We start from the raw sequence: 21,208 nt of genomic DNA, 5'->3' as shown, positions 1-21,208 counted from the left end.
TATTTCTGGTGATGCCACGGAATTCCTGCTTGTCAGTCACGCTGTTTCCAGTCTGTAAAATGGGGATGATTCCTCCTTGACTTACGGAAATGCTGCAAAGGTACCTTGGTGCTCGGTGGTAAATATTGATGTCTACCCTACCGCGTGTGATATTTTGAGTGAACTCTGGAGGCTGAGTCCCTCTAGTCCCTCACCACGCTAGGTGCTGTGTCAGCCAGTATTAATATGCAGGAGTCAGCTGCTGGGTAAGAACACAGTCTTCACCTTTTCTCTCTTTTCCAGATATGGCTGCACTGAACCTTAACAATGGTTCTAGCGGAGCCTCGGATCAGGATACCCTTGCTCCACTTCCGCATCCTGCTGCTCCCTGGCCGTTAGGCCAAGGATACCCGTATCAGTATCCTCTGCCCCCTCCGTGTTTTCCACCAGCATACCAAGACCCAGGCTTTAGCTATGGTAGTGGCAGTGCAGGGAGCCAGCAAAGTGAAGGTAAGCTGGTTAATCTGGTATTTATTTCTACAGCTGTCATTATCCCTAACCATTTGCTTGAGTTCCTTCGTACTGTCTGTGCTCCTGTCTTGTGGTTTTGTATGCTACCTGCATGGATTTGGTGCGACCGCACTTAATCAAAACTGTTTGTGTATGTGATGGAGTGGGTTAGCCTTTCAGCTCTGTATTGAAACTGCCAGCAACGTTTTAACTGAGTCAGTAGAATAGAATAGAATAGAATAGAATAGAATAGAATACATGCTGTTTATAGTTATGCTGTAGTTCTGTACCCCAGTGGGGAACTAGAGCCAAGCTGTCACGTTCATGGTGGCATGGGCATCGGTACTTTTCTTGCCCAACAGCACCATACAGTAAACTACTGCTTAGACAATTAGATAATGATGATCAGGCCAACGAGTCAATTGTCCACCCTGTTAAAACAGATTAACTATTGCCCCCCTTTTTAGAGGTCAGAGCCATTGCCAACAGTGGGGCTGCAGTCACTTGATATTGCTAGAGATTAGGCCATTTTGTTGCTGATGGAACAGGGATTAGAACCAAGGTGCTCTTGGCTTTCACTTCAATGCTCAGTACAAAAGGAAAATCACTCTCTTTGCTTGCGTGAGACAAGCGTGAGGTGGCCAGCCAGATGGTTTACAGGGCTGAAACACTGCTCACAGGGAGGAGAGTCTCTCTTGTAATATATGACAGGGAAAAAAAGATAATACTGCATGGATTAAAAACCTGACCTCCTCCTTTCCTGCCCTAGGATAATTTTGTGGTTCATTTTTAAACCTTAGTAAATAAAAGTTATGTATTTTTTGGCTGTACAGATTTATTTTTTTTTTAAATCACTTCCAGAGTGAGTTTTGCTTTTGGAAATGCTGCCAGTAAAGAAAGGGTGAGGATTCTCTGTGTTTTCGTGGTGAACATCCAGTAACTTGGATGTAACTTCTTCCTGTTTACCGCAGCCAGTTAGATTGTGCAAAATTGCACAAAAGAATTTCCTAACAGGAACGTGCTCACAAGATTTTAGCACTATTGCTTCCCACCTTATCTCAAAATAAGAAGTGTCTGTGAGGAAGCTCACAGTGGTATCCAGAGGTTTTAGAACTGCAAGCTGATAGTGCTGGAAAGAATGTGATTATTTTTTTTGGCAGCTGGTTCTGTGGGCAGTAGAATATTAGATTTCTGCTGCTGGAATAGGAAAGGTATGGTATTTTATCCATGCGACCTGTGTTACTGGCTAAAGAGAGCCTTATGAAAGGCACCAAGGTGTTTAATTTTGAAGGGTTTCAACACTTTCCTTGTTCTTCTTTTGGAAACTACACTTCTGTGTTGTTTCTTGTTTTGTAACTTATTCCCTTGTTTTGTTCTGAGCAAGCATTAGACTGAAGGATTCATAGAGGAATGGCTGACTCTAGGGGATTGGTAAGCTTCAAATGCCTCCATAATAATGAATTCACAGCATGATCATTTAGACTCTTGTGACCCAAATGTTTAGCTGTATTTTTTCTTTTTTGTTGTTGTTTTTTTTCTTTTTAATTGTCTTGGACGCTCAACCTGTCTCAATGCACAATAGTCCAATAGTGTGGCATTAGCATATCAACCTGTCTTGGCCCCTGTGTGACTGTGCTGCAGCAGCTACAGAGGGAATAGCATCAGATACCTCACTGTCAGCTCAGATGGGAAAATCCTGTCACCAGTCTCTTCACTGCTCTTCATAAAATAAGTAATTCCAGCTCCTAATTTATTAGTCTGATGTCATCTATGTGGATTGGATTTATCTACCAGTGCCCTTCCGCTGCTCATTTACTGAAAGACACTTGAGCACTGTCCAGATGTCTCGGGCAGGTATTAAGAGTACTGGGACACAAGGTTGCATTGGTCACTCTCAATACAGAGTGTTAGAATTGGGTTTCTTGTGAAGTCTCTCTTTTGTGTGCAATGTTAGATCGTAACTGAATTCATCTGGTGAACAAGAGCACTGCTCCAGCGCCCAGTGAATGTCACATGTTTTTGAGATGAATGCAGTGTATTTGCTGATGATTACAGACAAAAGCCTGAAATTTGGGTCAAGAGACAGACTGAGAGTGTGTTCTGGCAAGCAACAGGTGGGAAGGAAGATCTAGCAAAGTTTTATGTGATGTTGCAGTTCTGTTCAAGGCTCTTCCAATTTAGATTGCTGCTTATTTCATCTGAGCGACATCATCTGTCCCTGCTTGTGGTACCCAGGGCTTAGGTCATTTTTAAAGGCTTGGGCAGGTTTGCTGTAGGGAATGGCACTGGTGTGAGGACCAGCTCCTCCGCAAAACATCATCTCTGTTACCATAGTGTTTAGACCAAAGTCACATCCCTGTTCTGGTACATGCTCGCTGTACAGACGGATAGGGAGAGATCATCAGATTACAGTCTGAATAGATGAAAGAAGTAGGAAGGATGGATTTGTTCAAGCTCACAGGATGTCAGTTGTTGAGACAGGAACAATAGAAGGGTCTTCAGAGCCTGTAGACACTGTCTCTGGAGGCTCTCCTGCCCCTGACCAGGAGGATTCATGTGGAAACTTCTGTTCCCATGAAATGAAGTATTGAGGCAGCTGGAGTCTCTGTGGCATCAGTTTGGTGTCCAGCAGTAACAGAGAGTGAAGGCTGATAATATGTTGTGGCAATGCTGAGTGCAGCTTTTCTAGGCACTTGAAATGCAGATTCTTTAAATCCCTTTTATGACACTTAGGTTTAAAGTTGGCCTTAGATGGAAACAAATGCTGCTGTGATTGGGTCGAGTTAGCAGCATTTCAAACCTCAGCTTTAGGCTGGGCTGCATGTCTCCAAGACAGGCCAGTCCCTAGCTGCCAAGAAGGTGACGCTCTTGTTAGATTGCATTTAAACTCAAGGCTTAGAAGGACTTTCCGATTGTTTGTTCTGTGACACGATTTAAAGGCATGTCAGGGAGAGAGTGGACCTCAGCACGACCAGAGGAGAACAGCTATGCTGCTGATTGTTCTTAGATAGACTGCTGTAATGGTAGATGGTTTCTTTATTTTCTTTCTGCCATGTAATCAGCTTGGAGTGCAGCTGCAGAAAGCCAGGTTCTTCTGAGATAAGAAGTCTGCATTAACCACTTGACCTCTTGGAGTCTTGGCAGATCAGCTAGAGCTGGTACTCCAGATATACTGAAATCTGGAGTAGCAATGTGATGGGTTGTCACAAGGCAGTCTCAGTCCTGCTGACTGTGGAATACCTCTCAAGATCAGTAATATACGCTTTCAGTGCAGCTTGCTTTCTCCCCCGCATGATCTTTACTCAGCCACAAGCTATGGAGCTGGCAATGAATTCTTGTGTATAGGGAGCTTGCATCAAGGAATAATGACTTCAGGTAGGGTTTGCAGGGTTTGGATGGGTGGCAGCAGAATGCATCATGAGATAAAGGCAGAGGCATATTAGCTGTGGAAGGATTAAAATAAAATGTCGATTTTCTTCCACTGTGAACAATGTGCCACACTGGAGAGCTTACAAAGATGCTTCTTGGAGATAATCTCTATGTTGTTCTTTGGAGTAAAGGCTGTAACAGTCAACCTGCTAACAAGTAGTTTCTCCTCTCTTACTTGTTTTTACAAGATTGTTATGAAACATTTGAAATGACAGCTCAGGGAGCACCTTATCTCTTCAAAAAGCTCAGCTTAATGAATCTTTGTAGTGGTTGGTGGAGGCAGCTGAACCCATGTTAATATCTCCATTTACAGATGGAAGAAAACTGAGGCACAAAGCCAGGACAGTGTTTTTCCCAGAGCAGAGAAGAGCTGATAGGGATTACAATCAGCAAATACCACTTCAGAGTCCCAGGCTCAGAATACTAACTTCAAGTCCTGATACTTACTGATTTTGTATTCTGTGTTTTCCATCTATCCCCAGCTTTTCTTGCACTCTGCAGGGGAATCTAGCCTTTCCACTATATACACCAGGTCAGTCTAGTTTTCCTGTCTCTTCTATTTGCCTGCTCTAAACATCAGCTGGAGCAGACAGAAGGTGATGATCATTTGTAGTTCAAGAAAGGAGCAGCTCAGAATCATTCTGTTTTTCCCATTTCAGTGACACCAGTGACTCAGTGGCTCATTCAGACTCAAAAGCTGGTCCCCTATTCTGCTGGCTGGGGATCCTTTTTGGGAAGACAATCTTGCACTAAGATGGCATGAACTTAATTCTGTAGGTTGGTTTGTTGGGATTTTTTAAAGAATAATTAACTTGGAAATGTCTCCTGACATCGTCCTAGCCTATCTCTCATGGTAACAGGGCATGACCTTCAACTTTCATGTAAAATCAGTTCTGAAGTTTAGTGAAGCTTTTATGTAGCAACAACTCAGCTTACACACAAGCAGCGGTCCTTTGTTCTTCTGAGTTGATTTAGTGGCCTCTGCTGGGAACATTCTGCATGTTACTGATTCATCATAGAGCAGTTCAACAAATACCTGTTTCTTTGAAGAATTCTCCAACAACAGAATACCGTAGTGATGAATTCTAAAAGAATCTACCCACTGAAGCCAGCAAAGGACATCTGTTAACCTCAGGTGATTTGGCCCTGGGTTGCAAGTATGCTCAGTGTGACCAAGGATGATAGAGAAGGCAAATGAGTTTCTTTTTGAAAAGTTTTTGCCCATAGAAGATAGCAAAGACAGAGAAAGTTACAATTAGATTGAACCTCGTTTGCTTGAGTCAAAACCCAAATGCCGGCTGCTTCCTTCCGTTTTTGCTCCTCTCCTCTCTCCAGTCAGTGGGGCAGCAGCAGAGCAGATGGCTTTCAGCCAGAAGTTCTAGGCTAGCTGCTGCTTTCACTGTGCAAGCTCTAGGTGTCTACGTGTACCTGTGCATGGCACAACCTTGTCGGCTTTGTTCTACCGATTGTCATTGCTAAATCCCATAAGCCACCAACAGCACATTCAGGCCTGGTTTCGTCATCATTGTTGCCATTACAGTGGTCATACCCGGATCTGTGCGTTTTGGTAGGAGCTGATGTGGGAGACAGCAGTGGACGTGAGCTAATTCTGCTTTTCTGTGTGTCCTTTTCACTCGTGGGCTTTAGGAAGCAAAAGCAGCGGCTCGAACCGAAGCAACAGCGAGAACAGCAGGAGAGCTCTTGGCAGAGAGAAGGACCGCAAGTCGGCTGGCAGCGGCAGCGAGTCTGACCACACTGCCCGCAGCGGGGGTGGCGCCAGTGTCGTGCGTCGGGAGAGGCCTGTCAGCCAGCTCAGCCACCGGAGTCATGTCTCTGCCACCCACAGTGAGAGAAGCCACCACAGCCATCATTCTTACGGGCCTCCGGGAGTCCCACCCCTCTACAGTCTCCCCAAGCTGGGCTCCAAAGTCTACGGGACGAGCGGACCCCCTGGAGGGCCCCCCGTGAGGGAACTGAGCTCTGTTCCTCCAGAGCTGACGGGGAGCCGGCAGTCCTTCCAGAAGGCTATGGGCAACCCTTGTGAATTCTTTGTCGACATCATGTGAGAGGAAGTGCCTTCAGACTCTGCGTGGGGAAGGGCCGGGGAGGGGATTGTTTTGGGGCTGGGTGGGCAATTTGGTCATTGTCGAACACTTAATGGAAGAAACTTGGCTGTCTTGCATGTCACACCTTCCTGGTTTGCAATTGTGTTGCAGAAAAATCAACAAAACAAAACAAAAAATACAAAAAAACCCCCCACAAAAATGAACAAAAAAAATCTCCTGGGATTGTTAAATATCAGCAAATTGATGGCATCTTTTCTTTATCTTTTTTTTCCCCCCTTCTTGTTTTTGATTGTGAATGGCTGGTGTATATTCACATCTTAATGAGCTTTGGTAATTGTGGCACCTACTTCGATGCAATTAGTGTATCTTTTTGCCTGATTCAAGGACTATTATTTCACGACTTCTGAATTTCCAATAATGCATAGTAGCACTTTTATTTTTCCCTGCTTTTTCTCTTACAAGGAAAAAAGGACCATCGGCTAGTATCTGTGATACTACCTTGTAATGCTGTTTCTTGGATGCATCAGTCAGCACTCCAAGCAGACATGGCACCCTCAAGCGTACAGACAACATGTGCTTGGAAAGGAGCAGGCTCAAACCAATTCCTAGCAGAAGGCAAAGTTGTGGCTACCTTATTCTGCTGACTAGGGAGTATAAATCAATCTTTCTTTCTTTCTTTCTTTTCTTTTTTTTTAAAGATATTATTCTATCAAGGGAGTGGTGGAGTCTTGCTACTGTATGTGTTCACTGTGCAGAATTTGTAAAGTTATTTCATTTATTATCATGATAGTGACTTTGTAGCTACAGTCCATTCCTGGGCATTTCAGTCACATCCCTGCTGACAGATGTGTCTGTTTCTTCTGGTTATAATGCGCACTTGCTTACAGGTTTTAAAAGTTGTTTCCACAGAAATAGGACAGTTGCTGCTATGCGATTCTGTTAGTGTAGCTGCAGCTTTTCCCTTTTGAAGGGGATATTTATCCCATTCTAGCAGAGACGTAGGTAAATCCTGGCTCCCACTGGGACATGGCTATTCATTTTGATCACCTCTTTTTCCGTTCTTAATTTCTGAGCAGTATCTTCCTCTTTTTTTGAAATAGAAACCTGGAGATGTCTAATCCCACTTGCAGTGTTACCCAAGGGAACGTGTTCTGAACACAGATGGGGGCTAGCTGTTAGCAGAGAGGTGAGAGGGTGCTTTAAGAACAGTTCGTAAATGGTACAATGAATGAATCTTTATACCTGACACAGAGCGAGACTCATGCTAAAGCTCCTGCTGGGGAGCTTTGACTTAAGCAACTGCCGTTGTATATCCCCAAGATTTCACTACTCTGTATTTTTCGCTCTAAGGCTATGGACGCTTGATAAAGTATGTTCAGGAACCTTCACTGACGTTTAAGAAGCTTTTTTAAAGTATCTGAATGAGGGCATGGTAAGAGCACACCCACACTCGGTTATGGTGGCTCATTTAATGGGAAATACGTGTTAAGCTGCAGTCACTTAGTGGCATTTGACCATGGGGCCATGCCTCAGTTAAATCCTCTTTTGTGAGATACCTGCTTCTGGCAGGTTTTAGGACAGGTGCTTTAATGTATATAAGCATTTTCTTCATTGGTAAGAAGCTTCTTTTTGTTACGTTCCATGCTTTATGGGTAGTGTGAATATCCGATATGAATGTCAAAAGAGAACATGTCTTTCTCACTATATACATGTAGTTTCATGTTCCTTTGTCACCCTGAAAAATTACTCCTCAAACTGTCCATTTTGTACGTTGTTCATTCTGATAGATTTTCCACTACTTCTTTTCTTATTACAGGTCTGTGTGTAAACACATCCCTTGTACAAAAGTCAGAGTAACGTTTTCAAATGTCTGTGTTAATTGGAGACTTAAGTCTCACTTTCAAAAGGGAGCTAGGCATTTAGGAAACTGTGTGCCACTCAGACTAGGTACTCCAATTACTGGGCTTCTAAACTAGCTGAGTGGTTTTGGGCAGTTTTCTTTACAAAAATCTCCCGAAAAGCTACGTAACATTTCTGAAAGCAGTGCTTTCGTCATAATCCATCTGATGGGCTAGCATAGATTGCAGAGTTGGTGATGGCTTGATCAAAAAAACGGCACTACCTAAAGCTTGACTGTGCAACAGTATCCTTTCTTTTCCTTTCCTCCTCCCAGTAACACAGCAAAGATGCTAACTAAACTCAGTAAACTATTTTGAAAGATTGACATTCAAAGCAATGAAATAAATCAGGGTAAAATAATTCTGTAATTCTGCTATGTCTCCAGGAGACACTGTTAAGGAGTCTGTGACTTTACTGACAATCACTAGTGGTTCTACTTTTAAATTAATTTTAACTTTTCTGGTCTCTTATATATTACGATTTTTCTGGCCCACTTTGTCTTAAGGCAGAACTGACAGGGCTGGAGGAAAAGACTGTCATTTTAATAAGATATTTCCAAAAGGGATTAAAGCTGGGCGCTGAGCTTTCACCCATGGAAGAAACGTGTTTAATTTCCTTATGTCTTTTCAAGAGTTGCAGTTTACACACCTGCTGGGTTTTTTTTTGTCGTGTTGTTACGCTGTTGGCAGAAACTATTCTGTGTCTTGCTGGTCTTTGCTGCTATGTTGAAACGACTGTGTTATATACTTGCGTGTTTGTGGGTAGCTCTGGAATGAGGCTGACAGTCCATAACGTAGGTGTGGGAAAGCGTTCGTCTGCTGAGGAAATCAGGCTGCTAAATCCAACCTGAACTAGCTTCACCTACAAACAGGCAAATGATGAGTGCTCTGAATGTACTGACAGATGTGCTAGTTGGTTAATGCTGTATAGCATGTAGAACCTGCTGTTTACAAAGAGCAGTAGGAGAATGTAAATGACCCTTCTGTGAACAGTGCAATACATAATGGCCACTGTGTGTAAAACAAAAGCTTGATTTCCCCGCCTCGTCGTGTACAGTGGAGAGGCTGGTTTGAGTGAATGGAAAGTTAGGCCTGAAACATTGCTAGCTCTTAATTTTCGGAAGTGAATGAAGACAGGAGATTTCCCAAATCCTTGGCTTTCAATGCATGTGCATGTGTCTTTGCAACAAGGGGGCCTTGGGGCCTAACTGTGCAAGTTTCTCCTATTGGGTACAGTACTACCTGCAGAAAGAAGTGCCACTGATGCCAATGAAACTACTTGCAATAGGAAGTACTGTGCCAGGTGGAAGAAAGTTTGAAGGCTGGAGTCCTGCAGAACTCACCTGTTTCTCTCACCAGGGCCTGAAATTTTTCTCTGATTTTAATGTCAAGTAACTAGCGCTGGCTGGGCTCTAGAATGCATGACCTATGCCTCTAGCTGCAACGGGAAGTTATGGGTTTGCTATATAGGGCATTGAAACAACCTCGTAACAGGAGCCTTAAATAGTTGACATTTTTATTCTGGAAGTGAGACCCTCAACATCTGCCTGTGCTCTGCAGCTGAGCTTAATGTTCACGCATACCTGCCAACAGCTTTTAACAAGGACTAACAGGTATGTTTGGAAGATCATAGAAAATGATGAGAAAACAGTTTGGGATGATGTCTCCTATCCAAAGGAGGTCGTATCTGTAGGGTAGCGTACCCACCCAGTATATTAACTCTGAGGAGAGCGTTTTTTGGCAAATAGTCTTAAAAGCACTGCTATTGTCTTTTACCTCCTGTTAATAAATCTACTTTTCAAAGGTAACAGTCCCCTGGACACTTTATCCAAAGGTATATTGGATGGCAAGCAATGATGCACAGACATCGACTTTTGATATTATTTTTGTTCTATTCAAATGGGCAGTCCCATCTTGAGACTTGACAGCTCATGAGTTGATGTAATTGTTTTTGTTTTGCATTTAACTGGATTGTAATAAGATTGACTTAAAATTATTAATTCTAATCAGTGATTAGAAATACATGTAAAGAATTTTATGTACAGTAGAGGAACAAAGTTACATGATTTTAAATAATGAAAACCCAGACTATCACCTATTCTAGAATTGGTTCTACTCAAAGAGTGACCTCTTACTAGCATGGACTGCACTGTTCCTGTTAAATGTCTATTGCATAATTGAATTCTTTTTTGTAGATATTGTATTAAAACCCAAGTGTCTGTATAGTTAATATATAGCTGCTTATGTGTAAATGCTATTTTAAACACTAAAAAGCTTTTAATTTTATGTGATAACCACAGTGTATGTCTTCAGTTCTTTGCACTACTGCATTATCTTTTATTCAAGAATGATGAAATACTGGTTGAATCTTACTCTTTTTTTTTTCCCCTGCCACACTGAAGTTTTGTCCTCTCGACAGGAGGTTGTTCAGGAGCTAATGATAGGCAGCTGGGAGTTCTGTGATTTAATGGTACTTCAGAAGTGCTTACGGTTCCAAGTATGACAGGAACCCTGTAAATGTTCACTGCTAAACTGGGTCATAGATGATTGAAATGCAGAGGCCTGACTCTTCCTTGCAGGTTAATGACATCTGACTGGAAACACAAGACCCTGCCATTCATCAGAAGTCCTGTAGCTTTGAGCTAATGACTAATACATTGGTGCAGAAGTTGTGCTTTCCCCTTAAATTGCCCTACCTCTTAATTATTGAGCTTCTCCCTCTCACAGCTTGGCAGGAATAGGTGTACAGGAAAGGCTGAAGAAAGTTTGTGGAAGTAAAAGACAGCTAGCTGGAGGATACGTCCTGTTACAAAGACATGAGCTGGAACAAATTTTCCTGCCTGCAGACCCAGAAGATGAATCTGCTGGTAGAACCCGTCAATATATTCAGCTGTTCCATGTGAATATTCCCTTTTTCTGGACTCTGTGCGCAAACTCCAGCAGAGACAAGCTAGGATCATTAGGACACCACTTTGCAGACTAACTGGTAAGCCTTAAACCATGGTGTATTTGTCATGCAACATAAGGACACCCAGCCTCCCTGTAAGGTCTGAGTGGTTCACGTACAAGGAACAACCACAGCTTGATGAGGCAGATTCCCTCCTCTTAGCTGGTAGAGATCAAGCAGCAAAGGGAGAGACAAAGCAGTAGTTACTATGGAGGCACCCATTATAAATGGCGCAGTTCTGCAGCAGATTTACATAAAAGCCTATGAGAAAGTCTTGCAGGGTTTCCCATATTCTCCCTTTCAAACCATATTTGTTTACATAGGGTGCAAAATGGTCTAGCCAGCATTTTCCCAGTTAGGTGAATATTAAATGATCAGAATTTTGGACATGCTCTTGCAGCCTTTTACTGCAGGGCCTGATGGACTCCAGCTGACCTAATAGGAATTGTCTGCAGGTGACTGGAACTGGCTGAACAATTTAATCAGCTACTTTTCCCTTCCTCCCTCTTCCCCCGCCCTCCCTTTTCCCCCTAAAGGAAAAGAAAAATCAGTCTGTCATGGCTGTAGCTCTGCTACCAGAAAGAGAAGTAATAGAGGTAAATTTGATATTTTCCTTCTCTATTTCTGGAATGATGATCAAAAGCTACTTAATGCTTCTTTGCTACGAAATCACAGCATTGAAGGGAGGAGTACTGCTGAGATTCTCAGGTGCAACAATATGCTCATGAAGACTTGCTGCAGTCTCCAGAAACAAGGACTTCCAGTCTTCAGGTCAGATTTTTATTATCTTTAATCACACTGAGGAGTACTTTTGTCAAATGTTTCACATTTTTCCTCAAGTATGCCAGGAGAATTTTATAGGCGGGTAGCCACAGAAATCTAGGACAGCTAGCTTTGCAGTGCACCAAAAAGCTCTTTTTTTAAGAATGAAAATATTCCCTGGTTTAGATTAATTTGCAAATTCTTTAATTGAGCTGAATTGATGAGTTAACTTCCAATACCACGTAATGGATAGATGGAAAAACTTTAATATGGGGAGTAAAAGAGCAGTATAGTTGCTTGTCAAAGTGGGTGGGGAAAAGAAAAGATCTTAGTACTGTGACTTGATATTTAGTTGCCACTGTTTGGTAGTAATGTGAAATAATGTGGAAGTTTTTCCATTTTCACCTTTCATGGTTTGCCACTTTACAGTGACAAAATTTTTTTCAAAAGGAGTGTAGAATAAAGATTGTTTAAAGGATAAAAAAATTACTGTGAACAGCCTTTACTAAAATATTTCTGTTTTCATTTTGGGAAAGTACTTGTTCTTGGCTAGTCACTTAATTTCAGTAACATGAAATCAGTTTTTTAACAAGTGCGTTAGAGTCCGGTTGTACTTTTACCAGGTTTATGAAAGGGTAAGTATGATGGCATTGGTTAAAAAGTGTTGGATCGAGTTGTACCCTTTGCTTTTGAACTGAAGGAAAGATACTGTCATCATTCCTCCGTGATGCAGCATGATAAAAGATAAATCTCTACTGTATTGCATCTGCACTGTTAGGAAAAGTAACAGTAGAGTGGTAGCTGCCACCTTTCTTGACATGAAGAGGCACTAACTGGCTAATATTTAATAATAACTGTTGGCTGATAGTTGGTAGTGCAGTATACCTAATTAGCCACCTCATATTACACTAGTACACATGGCAACCTTCGTGGTATGTAAGTGGACATTGAGACACTGTTGATTATTACTGTGATGCTGTGTAGCCCAAGATACTGTCTGTCTTTCCTTGCTTGGTCTCTGCCACAGGTGTCTGCGCTGGGCTGGCTGGTTTCTCACCAGCCTTTTGGAAGTACAGAGGTGTGTAATAAAAAGTACAGAGGTGTAAGAAATGTGTGTTCACATTTATTACAAAAAATATAATGTAGAACACAGTATTATAATAAAGACCAAAAGTGCCAGACGTCCTCATTAGCTCTGAAAATATTTAAGACAAAAAGGAAATTGTGCTGCTGGGACTGTGTTAGGCAGGGATAATGATCCTGCAGTCATGAAGATGAGCAAAGCAGACACAGTTCATCAGCCTGTATCACCTGTGTACGCAGCTGCATCGGGTTAGCTCTAGTAAGTCATAGCAAACACTTTGAAAGACCTAGAAAATCCAGAGAAGTAAAGCAAAGCAACAGCAGCTTCTGTACAGCAGTGTTGTGAGGCTGACAAGTGCTTTGTGATCCATAAACGTGCTCATGGTGAAGCATAGCAGTATTATCTCACCACCATCTGTGTTCTAAAAGTAGCTGGCAGAAGACACACTGGTGGTAGCAGCAACTTAGCCTCTTTTGTCCTGGATTATAGTCTTTTGATTATGTGGACCCGAGAGTCTCAAATGACAAGAGGAGAAATAAAACACAGCGGGTGCACTGGGACAGAGGAGGGAATAGGCCTTGCCCCTCAGGTTGCTTGGGGTCCGGAGTTCTAAGCTGCTTTTTTGAAGACTTCAAGATTTGTGGTGACCTCTAGAGCTGCAGAGTCAGCTTGGTCATGCTCTATGTACTGCAGCGCTGGTTTTACAATGCCTTGAAGTTGGCAGGGTGGACCTGGAGGACAGAGGAATTTCCACACCTGCAAGAGCAGGTAAGAGTAACACTTGTAGTTGAACTAGTCCTACTGGCCTATAAAAAATGTTTCAGTACAAACATACTCTCCCAGCAGGAGGAGGGTAAGGTTTTCTGTAGTTGTCCCATGTTTAGAAAGCTGTTATAGCCTGTGCATGGAGCAGTAGGCCTAAAAAGTTCCAGATTATGTGATGCTGGCAGATCCATTTGCCCTCCATCTATTATTTGTCCTGTGTCCAGGTACTTAAGCTGTCTGTAGCTTTGGCACTCTTGTACTTCTCAGGAGCAAGGGAAGGGGAAGTGATGCACAAGTCCTGCTGCTTTGAGCCTCTGCTCTCATAGGTTTCATTTTCTGGCGCACTTGGGCTTCTGCAACACCTGTCATAGAATCATAGAATCATTAAGGTTGGAAAAGACCTCTAAGATCATCGAGTCCAACCATCAACCCAACACCACCACCCACTAAACCATGTCCCTAAGCGCCTCATCTACACATCTTTTAAATACTGCCAGGGATGGGGACTCAACCACTTCCCTGGGCAGCCTGTTCCAATGTTTAACCACTCTTTCAGTAAAGACATTTTTCCTCGTGTCCAATCTAAACCTCCCCTGGCGCAACTTGAGGCCATTTCCTCTCGTCCTAAATCATAGAATCATAGAATCGTTTGGGTTGGAAGGGACCTCTAAAGGTCATCTAGTCCAACCCCCCTGCCGTGGGCAGGGACATCTTCAACTAGATCAGGTTGCTCAGAGCCCCGTCCAACCTGATCTGGAATGTTTCTGCACTCTTAGCAGCAGCTTGCTTCATCAGATCTGGTAGCATTCTGTCCTTCCAGCAGAGTAATTTATTCCCTGTTTTCCACTATCTTCTGCTGGAGTTTTACTGTGAGGTTTTGACTTTCTGTACTTTCAAAGAGCTCACGTACCATGTGCCCACAGAATTTGAAAGCACTACTTGCTCATTTCATAGCAGGACGTTGTAGGAACAGTTCTGAACAGCAGAGCACTTTGCAGACGGGGAAATCGATCTTCCTTCTGAAAATCAAAATACGTTTATCGAGGGCAGAAGAAGAGACAGGTGCCTCGCAGAGAACTCCAGAGATGTCTTGTGCTTTCCATCAGGGGAGGCAAACGAATTCTCGTGCGAAGACCAAGCCTGGCCTCCGCGGGGGGCTGCTGGCAGCCCCCGCCTGGCAGCGCGGCAGCTGTCCAGGGTGCTGCATGGGCTGCGGGCGGCCGGGCCCGCGGGGACGGGGACGGCACCGCCCTGGAGAAGAAACGGAGCTTTCCTGCTTGTCCTCCGCAGCCTGAAGGAGGAGGAAGCTCCCGCTTACATCCATGATGCTGCTTCTCCTCCCCTGCCCCGCGGTGAGGACCTGATAGGCAGCAGAGGTAGCTTCAGACTCTCGCAAGTATACTGCTGTAGCTCACCAGCAGTCCTGCTGTGAGCTGTTACCCGGCGGCTGTTCGGGCTCAAAACCAGACAGCATGTACTCAATAGAGAGGCAACCCTTCGGAACAGGGTTTAAAAGCTGTGCAACCCATTCCTTCTGCCATTGATCTGATCAGCAGGAACAACAAAAATGAAGTCCAAGTCAATAGGAAGAACAACGCTGCCTCAAGTGCAAATGCCCAAGTCACTGAGTAGCAAGTAAAGAGACCCAGGAATGCTTCTGTGACAGCTTACATAGTTCAATGGAAGCTTGTCTTCACCTGCAAAGCTCCTCAGTCCATTGCATATCTAGTTGCTTTAAAGGTGGTCAGATAGTTGCCTTTACATATCAGAATGGTTTCTATGGATTTTGTGACAAAGTAGTCAAGAAAATGCAAAAAGAATTTTTTTCCATAGAAAACATTACTTAACAGAAATTTAAACATTGACTTTGGAAAGTTCAGCTTTTTGTTTCACAACAATGATATCAAAACTGAATTTCACATTGTAAAAGAAGTGTGAAATTATGATAAATATTTCCATTATTATATCTATACTTTTACGATATAATTTATCTGGAAAAAAATCTCTGTTTTACTGAGATTCTGGCTTGAATAACAACAGTTATTCTGACTTGGAATGAAACTGTGAAATCTCTTGAGAAATACAAGTTCTTGCTTGTGTTTTGTTTCAACACTTGATATGAGAGGAGCAGTTCTCAGTTAATATGCTGCAGCAGAGTACTGATGATACAATGAACTAGAAGAGCAATGGTTGTCATCAGAAGCTTTGCTTAGCCTTTCAATCTTTTATTTCATTTAAGAGTCAAAATAGTCAGCCCTTCTTGATCTGAACACCGCTGTTTCCTTGTACTTCAGTTTGTGTATGACCTATCAATTTCTTTGTGTACTCTTCGCCTATGTTCTTAACTTCATGCATACCTTTCCAGGTATCCTCTAACTTTCGGTCAAAAATGAGCAGAACTTCCTCAGTGCCATACTGAGAAGTTGGAGCTCCTCTGTTTAAATAGAAGAGAGGGCAGCCCAGAGGATCAGTATGTTCCGTCACAGAATCTTATTTACAGGGACAATGGGGAAGGGTTGTCTTAAGGATCCTGGTGGCCATTAGAACCATACAGTTTCACAACCTAGATGATGAAAAGTTTGCGTTGACTGTAACGGTCAAAAAAAAGACCCAGAGCTGTAGGATGTCATTGACTCCACTTTTAATAAAGCAAGTGCACAAACACACATAGATGTGTACAGACGGCAATTACAGAGCAGTGTGCGGGACCTTTGGTTCTCCCTGTCTGTTAGCTCCCCCTCCTCAGCTCCTTCCTGTATCTAACAGGAGGAGAGACCTGCGTAGGAGCTGTGTTTTCTGATGTTGCTCGCTAGGAGAGGATCTTTATGGAGGATCCTGTGTAGATAGGTACTCAGTATCATTAGTTAATCACAAGGATTTCTGTTTGTAGTCTATAATCTCACACCTTTTCAGATTATTCCCTTCTGTTTTTCTAGTTATTATTTCTGTGCTGTTGAATATATTTGAAAGTTCTTGTAAGGCCTGGGAAAGGATTCATGGATATATCTCTGGAGTGGTTATCTAGTTACTAAGAAATGGAAATTATCAGCAGTCTTTACAGGAAAGTGGTCCGGGTGAGGCTTCTAGCTCAGATTGCGAGACCTCAGAGATTCATGTAAGATATCAGCACTGTAGGTTGCTTGCTTAACTGAACCTGCTTTTGGCTCCTTGTGGGTGATGAAACAGATCGTTAGCTACAGAGAGGATGGATACTACTCTGCTGGGGACATTTGGCTTTGGCTCATTGAGTAGAGCCCTGTGCTTTTGCAGCTTAAAAATTCTGGTCCTAGTGTTCAGCCTACTGGATAAAGCTGTATTTTATATGGTGATTGTGTCTGGGACCATAGCCTATAGAGTCATCGTAAACAGAATTATCTCATTAAAATACAGCCAGCTTCTATTGAGGAGCAGGTGACAACGGATCTGGTTTATTGAGAGTCCTCCTCTGGCTCTTCTTTGATGGAATTCTGGAAATAATCCACTGTGTTCAGATCAGGCTTAAGCAAGATGATGTAGCATTTAGGGATATAGTAGGTTCCCAAGATACCCCGACTAGTTGTCAAAATGGTACCAATCTGAGTAACAGACCTGAGGACTGTCCTCAGCGTGGCAAAAATAGCCATGAAGAAGATCCAGATGATGAAATAGATTAGGATGGCAAATGCGACCCCCCTGGCAATATTGTACTTCTTACCAGAAGTCTGTACCGTGAACGTGCCCGGGAAGCAGACAAAGGCTGAGCAGCCATTGTAGCCATGCGTCAGGGCAAAGGCCTGGCTGTCTCTGATCCAAGCGTTTGCTTGCGTGCTCCCTACTTAGAAGTGGCCTGCACTGAAGAAATGTCACATAATTTATTTCTAAATGAACTTTAGAATAATATGTTGAGTTGCCTGAACTTAAAGGGTAGTGGTAAGAGACATACACAGCAGTAATTTTTATTTTTTTTTTTTTTTAATTCAAGGTCACCTCATCATGGAGATAACCAAATCCTCCTCAGTGCATCGCAAGAATTGTCTGGAGCAGGCCATTCCTAGATTGCAAGGTTGGTGAGCTATTACTCAGCTGTACTGCTGTTTTTAGGAAGCTGTTACTGGCTGACCTAAATTTTTCTCACACTGAGCTATGATGTTAACTTCAGTTTAAAAACTTTGGTTTAGGTACAAGTTCCACAGCATAGTAATTTAGGTTGCATTATGGTTTGCATTTTTTCTGTCAGGTTTGAATTTTAGAAAACAGGATAGCTCTGAATTGGAAAGTTCAATTTACTGCATTTTATTTGCTCATTATATATTTATACCGTATCATAAAAACTGCTTATACTGCCAAAGTGATATACCACTTTTGCCACAAGGCTAGAATATTTTTCCATGTATGAAGAGAAGCAGGTATGCTATAGAAAGCTAAGTATATGAGTACGTCAGGCAAGCAACAGTTGTAGATTGCTATAGCTATGTTATAGAAATATGTTTATACTGACATCCTTTTAAGGATACCTTCCCCTTAATGGAATATTTAAGTGTTAGCTTTAACTATATAACTTCTTTTAAAAAGTTCTAAATACAAATTCAACGGCGCAGAGGGGAAAGGAAAAAAAAAGCCGTTTGAACGGTGTAGAAGTCAAACACAGGCAATTATTTACTCCCATCCACGCTTTCACGTGAAATCAAGTATGCTTGCTGTGGCACAGGAGACAGTTTGTGTGATGGACTTTAGTGCAAAATATTCAAACTCCCTCTAGTGAATCTGTATGTTGTTGCAGCTTTCAAGTACACCAGTCACTGCAGGTGAAGGTTTTACCCTTCTGAATTTGGCCCTATTAGTGAAAGCTGCCAGACTCTGAACTTGCCCGAAGCCAAGTACAGGACTTCAGTTTTACTCAGTGGTAACTAACTGGGGCTGTTAAAAAGGTTCCCATCATTTGGAGACAGAGCAGGACACCAGGAAAATAAAGTTATCATTAGGCAATACCTTGTTTAAATGAGAGCATGCAGACTGATGGAAAGCTGTATTTTACTTGAAGCATACTTCGCACAAAATGATTGGTTATAAACTTAAGACAGAGTCTTTTTCCCCACTGAGAAAGTTTGATTCTTTAATGGCAAAAATCAAGTTCATTTTCAACATTAATGTTTATCTCATAAGAGGAATAGTTGAGAATGAATGTTGACGAGGGAGAAAAAGTAGTTTTCCCACGTGGTCATACTTATAATTTCTGCATTAAACTCCCAAAAGACGTAAAACACTTTTTCACTTAACACACAACATTACTTGACACAGTTTAAGGCATTTAATACACTACACAGATGAAATACCAGCTATTCCTGTGTCAGACAGCAAGGGAGGTCCAGCAAGACATATTCTGTAGTTCGTAACGTGGAACTGCTCCATTTTAATATACGGATTTATCCTATGGAACACAGTTCTGTATCATTTTACGGTGGTCTTAGCAGAAAGGGAATGATATTTGTGTTTTCACAGCATAGCAACTGAACCTCCATTTAGGATGTTCAAGGAAATTCCATTTCCTATCTTCAGGCAAAAGATATTGTTGATAGATGTGAGTAATCACAATAGGAGCTCAGTACACAGCATCTACCTTCATTTGGTTACTCCTGACAGTTGGTTTCACATCTGATCACTAGGTAAATGAAACAGACTCTGCTAGTGAAGGACAAGATATCAATAGGTAACACTATAAAGTCATGTTCCTTCCAACACCACAAAACCGGAAAGCATTACTATAAAGGATACTCTTCCGAAGCATGTTATTCACATAATTTAACGTCCAGTTAGACTAATCCCATGAGGTAATAGTGATTTCCTGAATCATAGTGTTATGTTAGGCCAAAATGCCTCCTAGCTGAGATACAATCAAAACATCTTACAGCCTGTGGGATTCTCCCTCCTCCCCCCATATTCATCCTGAACGAACAATGGTGGTGCTTTTTCAGCTTTCAAAAAGCTAAGTAACCTCCGTTTTACATACTTCAGTGTGTGTGTATGTGTATATATACACACACCCCAGCTATTACATACAGTGATTTGCAATAGAAGCCGTAAGCCTCACAAAGTAATGACTTTACAGTACAAGTTTGGATTTCTCTCCAGACAGTCAGAGAAGTCATTTGACACATTCATGAAAAAAAAAATAATCATGAGAACACAATTTAGAAGCACGGCTGGAAAACGGGTAAGGTACAGTCTGCAGCCTTAACTGGACAGATAGTATTGTGCAGTACATACTAAAAACTGTTCCACATCCCAAGACGCATAAGGCATAGATTAATGGGCAGGGGAAGCTACACAGGACAGTCCTGCTTAATGGATCCATGCACAAAGGAAGAACGGTCTCTTACAATAATGACATGCACCACCATTTCCTTCTTTAATTCTAGGGGACACAGAATTAGCAGCAGTAATCAAATGAGTCTGTGACCACAAGCTTCCTTTCAGACATGCATTACTCAGGATTATATTTTCAAGGTTAAAGCATAAAAGCGGGAAACTCCCCCCCAGATCTATTCAAGGGAACAGCTTGTAAACAAAAGTGGCAAAGTGAGTTCACATGCAGTGTAAATGTGTTCAGACACCACATCTGAAAGTTGTGCTGTCACATGAGGTCCTAACTATTGGTGTAAATGCACAGAAGCTCCTGAATTGCAGCATTTGGCTTAAAAAAGAAATCAAAAATGCCCCACTCCCAGCCTAGCTGGAGAGTTGAAGGTGAATCCAAGAGGAGAAAAGAAATCCCTTAAGCACACCAGTAGTGTTTTTTTTCTTACTGTAGAGCTGAGGCTCTACACACACACGTACAGATATACACACATATAAAAAAAATCGGTGCATTTTTTTCTCTTACAAAGTGAGGCATCCTGAATAGCTTTGCCAGCTTTTCAGCTCGGTACTGGAAAAGGAAAGGGAGAGCGACCACAGGGAACCAGATGCTTGTGCGTCTGTGAAAACACACGGTTTTCACCTGGTTCATCCGACTTCCGTCAGAACGTGGCGTGGCTCTTTAACATCCCTCCCGTCAAGGAAGGTCAAGCAGCTTATGCTGGGCAAAGAGCTCCTGGGTGATGCCGTAGACATCGCAGATATAGGGTAGGGCCTCACCCAGCATAGCGACAGCTTCCTCGGGCGTGCCCACGTTCATGATTTCAAGGAAGGTGTTTCGGGGCGGCAGCGTGCAGAAGGCCACCGTGGCAGCCTTGCGAACGACCCAGGGGTGGTAGGTAGCCAGAGAAGCGTTGTAGGAGTCCGTGCAGATGACGGACGTCCGGGAGTCCTCCTGGCCGGTTCTCAGCCCCTCCAGGAAGAGCTGCAGCCAGCGCAGGGCCCTGTGGAGGCGCAGGACGGTGCGGCAGCCGGAGTCGGGGCGCCCCGACCGCTTCTGGACGTCCACCAGCCCGTTGGCCAGCTCGTACTCCACCATGGACTGCAGCGACACGTACTCCTCCCGCCGCTCGCCGCGGCAGTAGCTCTCCATGATCTGTACCTTGGCCACCGCGTCCTTGGTGACGAAGGAGAAGATGGCACCCAGGCTGTGCAGGAACCTGCGCGCGGGGGAAGACACGCTCGCGTTAGCGGGCGGCCGCCGGGCCCGGGCCCCGGGGCGGCCGCCGAGGGCACTCACCGGATGAGCCCCCGCCAGCCGCAGAGGTAGGGGCCCAGCAGCACCTCCCGCCGCTCCGTCACGCACGTCTGGAAGGCGGCGAGGACCTCCCGCAGGCTGAACGCCCCCTGCGCGCCCGCCATCGCCCTGCGCCGC

General features: G+C 43.3%; 2 protein-coding genes across 5 annotated transcripts in view; one reads left to right on the top strand and one right to left on the bottom strand.

Annotated features, from left to right (window-relative positions):
- The window catches only part of DVL1 (dishevelled segment polarity protein 1), a 104,622-nt gene extending 94,446 nt beyond the window's left edge, over positions 1-10,176 (top strand). For 3 of the 4 annotated variants that reach the window (XM_076356398.1, XM_076356399.1, XM_076356400.1), the window contains 2 exons: positions 283-489; positions 5,566-10,176. In XM_076356398.1, the coding sequence (XP_076212513.1) occupies positions 283-489; positions 5,566-5,984 (626 nt within the window). In that variant the 3' untranslated portion in view covers positions 5,985-10,176. Of the gene's footprint in view, positions 1-282; positions 490-1,873; positions 1,921-5,565 lie in introns of all 4 variants that reach the window. The other variant, XM_076356401.1, reaches the window with a different exon arrangement.
- Positions 10,177-17,064: 6,888 nt separating this feature from the next.
- Positions 17,065-21,195, bottom strand: CPTP (ceramide-1-phosphate transfer protein). The gene is made up of 2 exons (XM_076356139.1): positions 21,074-21,195; positions 17,065-20,993 (listed from the first exon to the last, which is right to left on the bottom strand). The coding sequence occupies exons 1-2, from the start codon at positions 21,193-21,195 to the stop codon at positions 20,471-20,473; spliced, it is 645 nt and encodes a 214-aa protein (XP_076212254.1). The 3' UTR covers positions 17,065-20,470.
- Between the last annotated feature and the right edge of the window lie 13 nt (positions 21,196-21,208).

The sequence above is a fragment of the Aptenodytes patagonicus genome, chromosome 19 (assembly GCF_965638725.1).
Source record: "Aptenodytes patagonicus chromosome 19, bAptPat1.pri.cur, whole genome shotgun sequence".
Taxonomy (NCBI): Eukaryota; Metazoa; Chordata; class Aves; order Sphenisciformes; family Spheniscidae; genus Aptenodytes; species Aptenodytes patagonicus.
The sequence above is the reverse complement of the archived record's forward strand: the minus strand, read 5'-3'. Positions and strand labels throughout refer to the sequence as shown.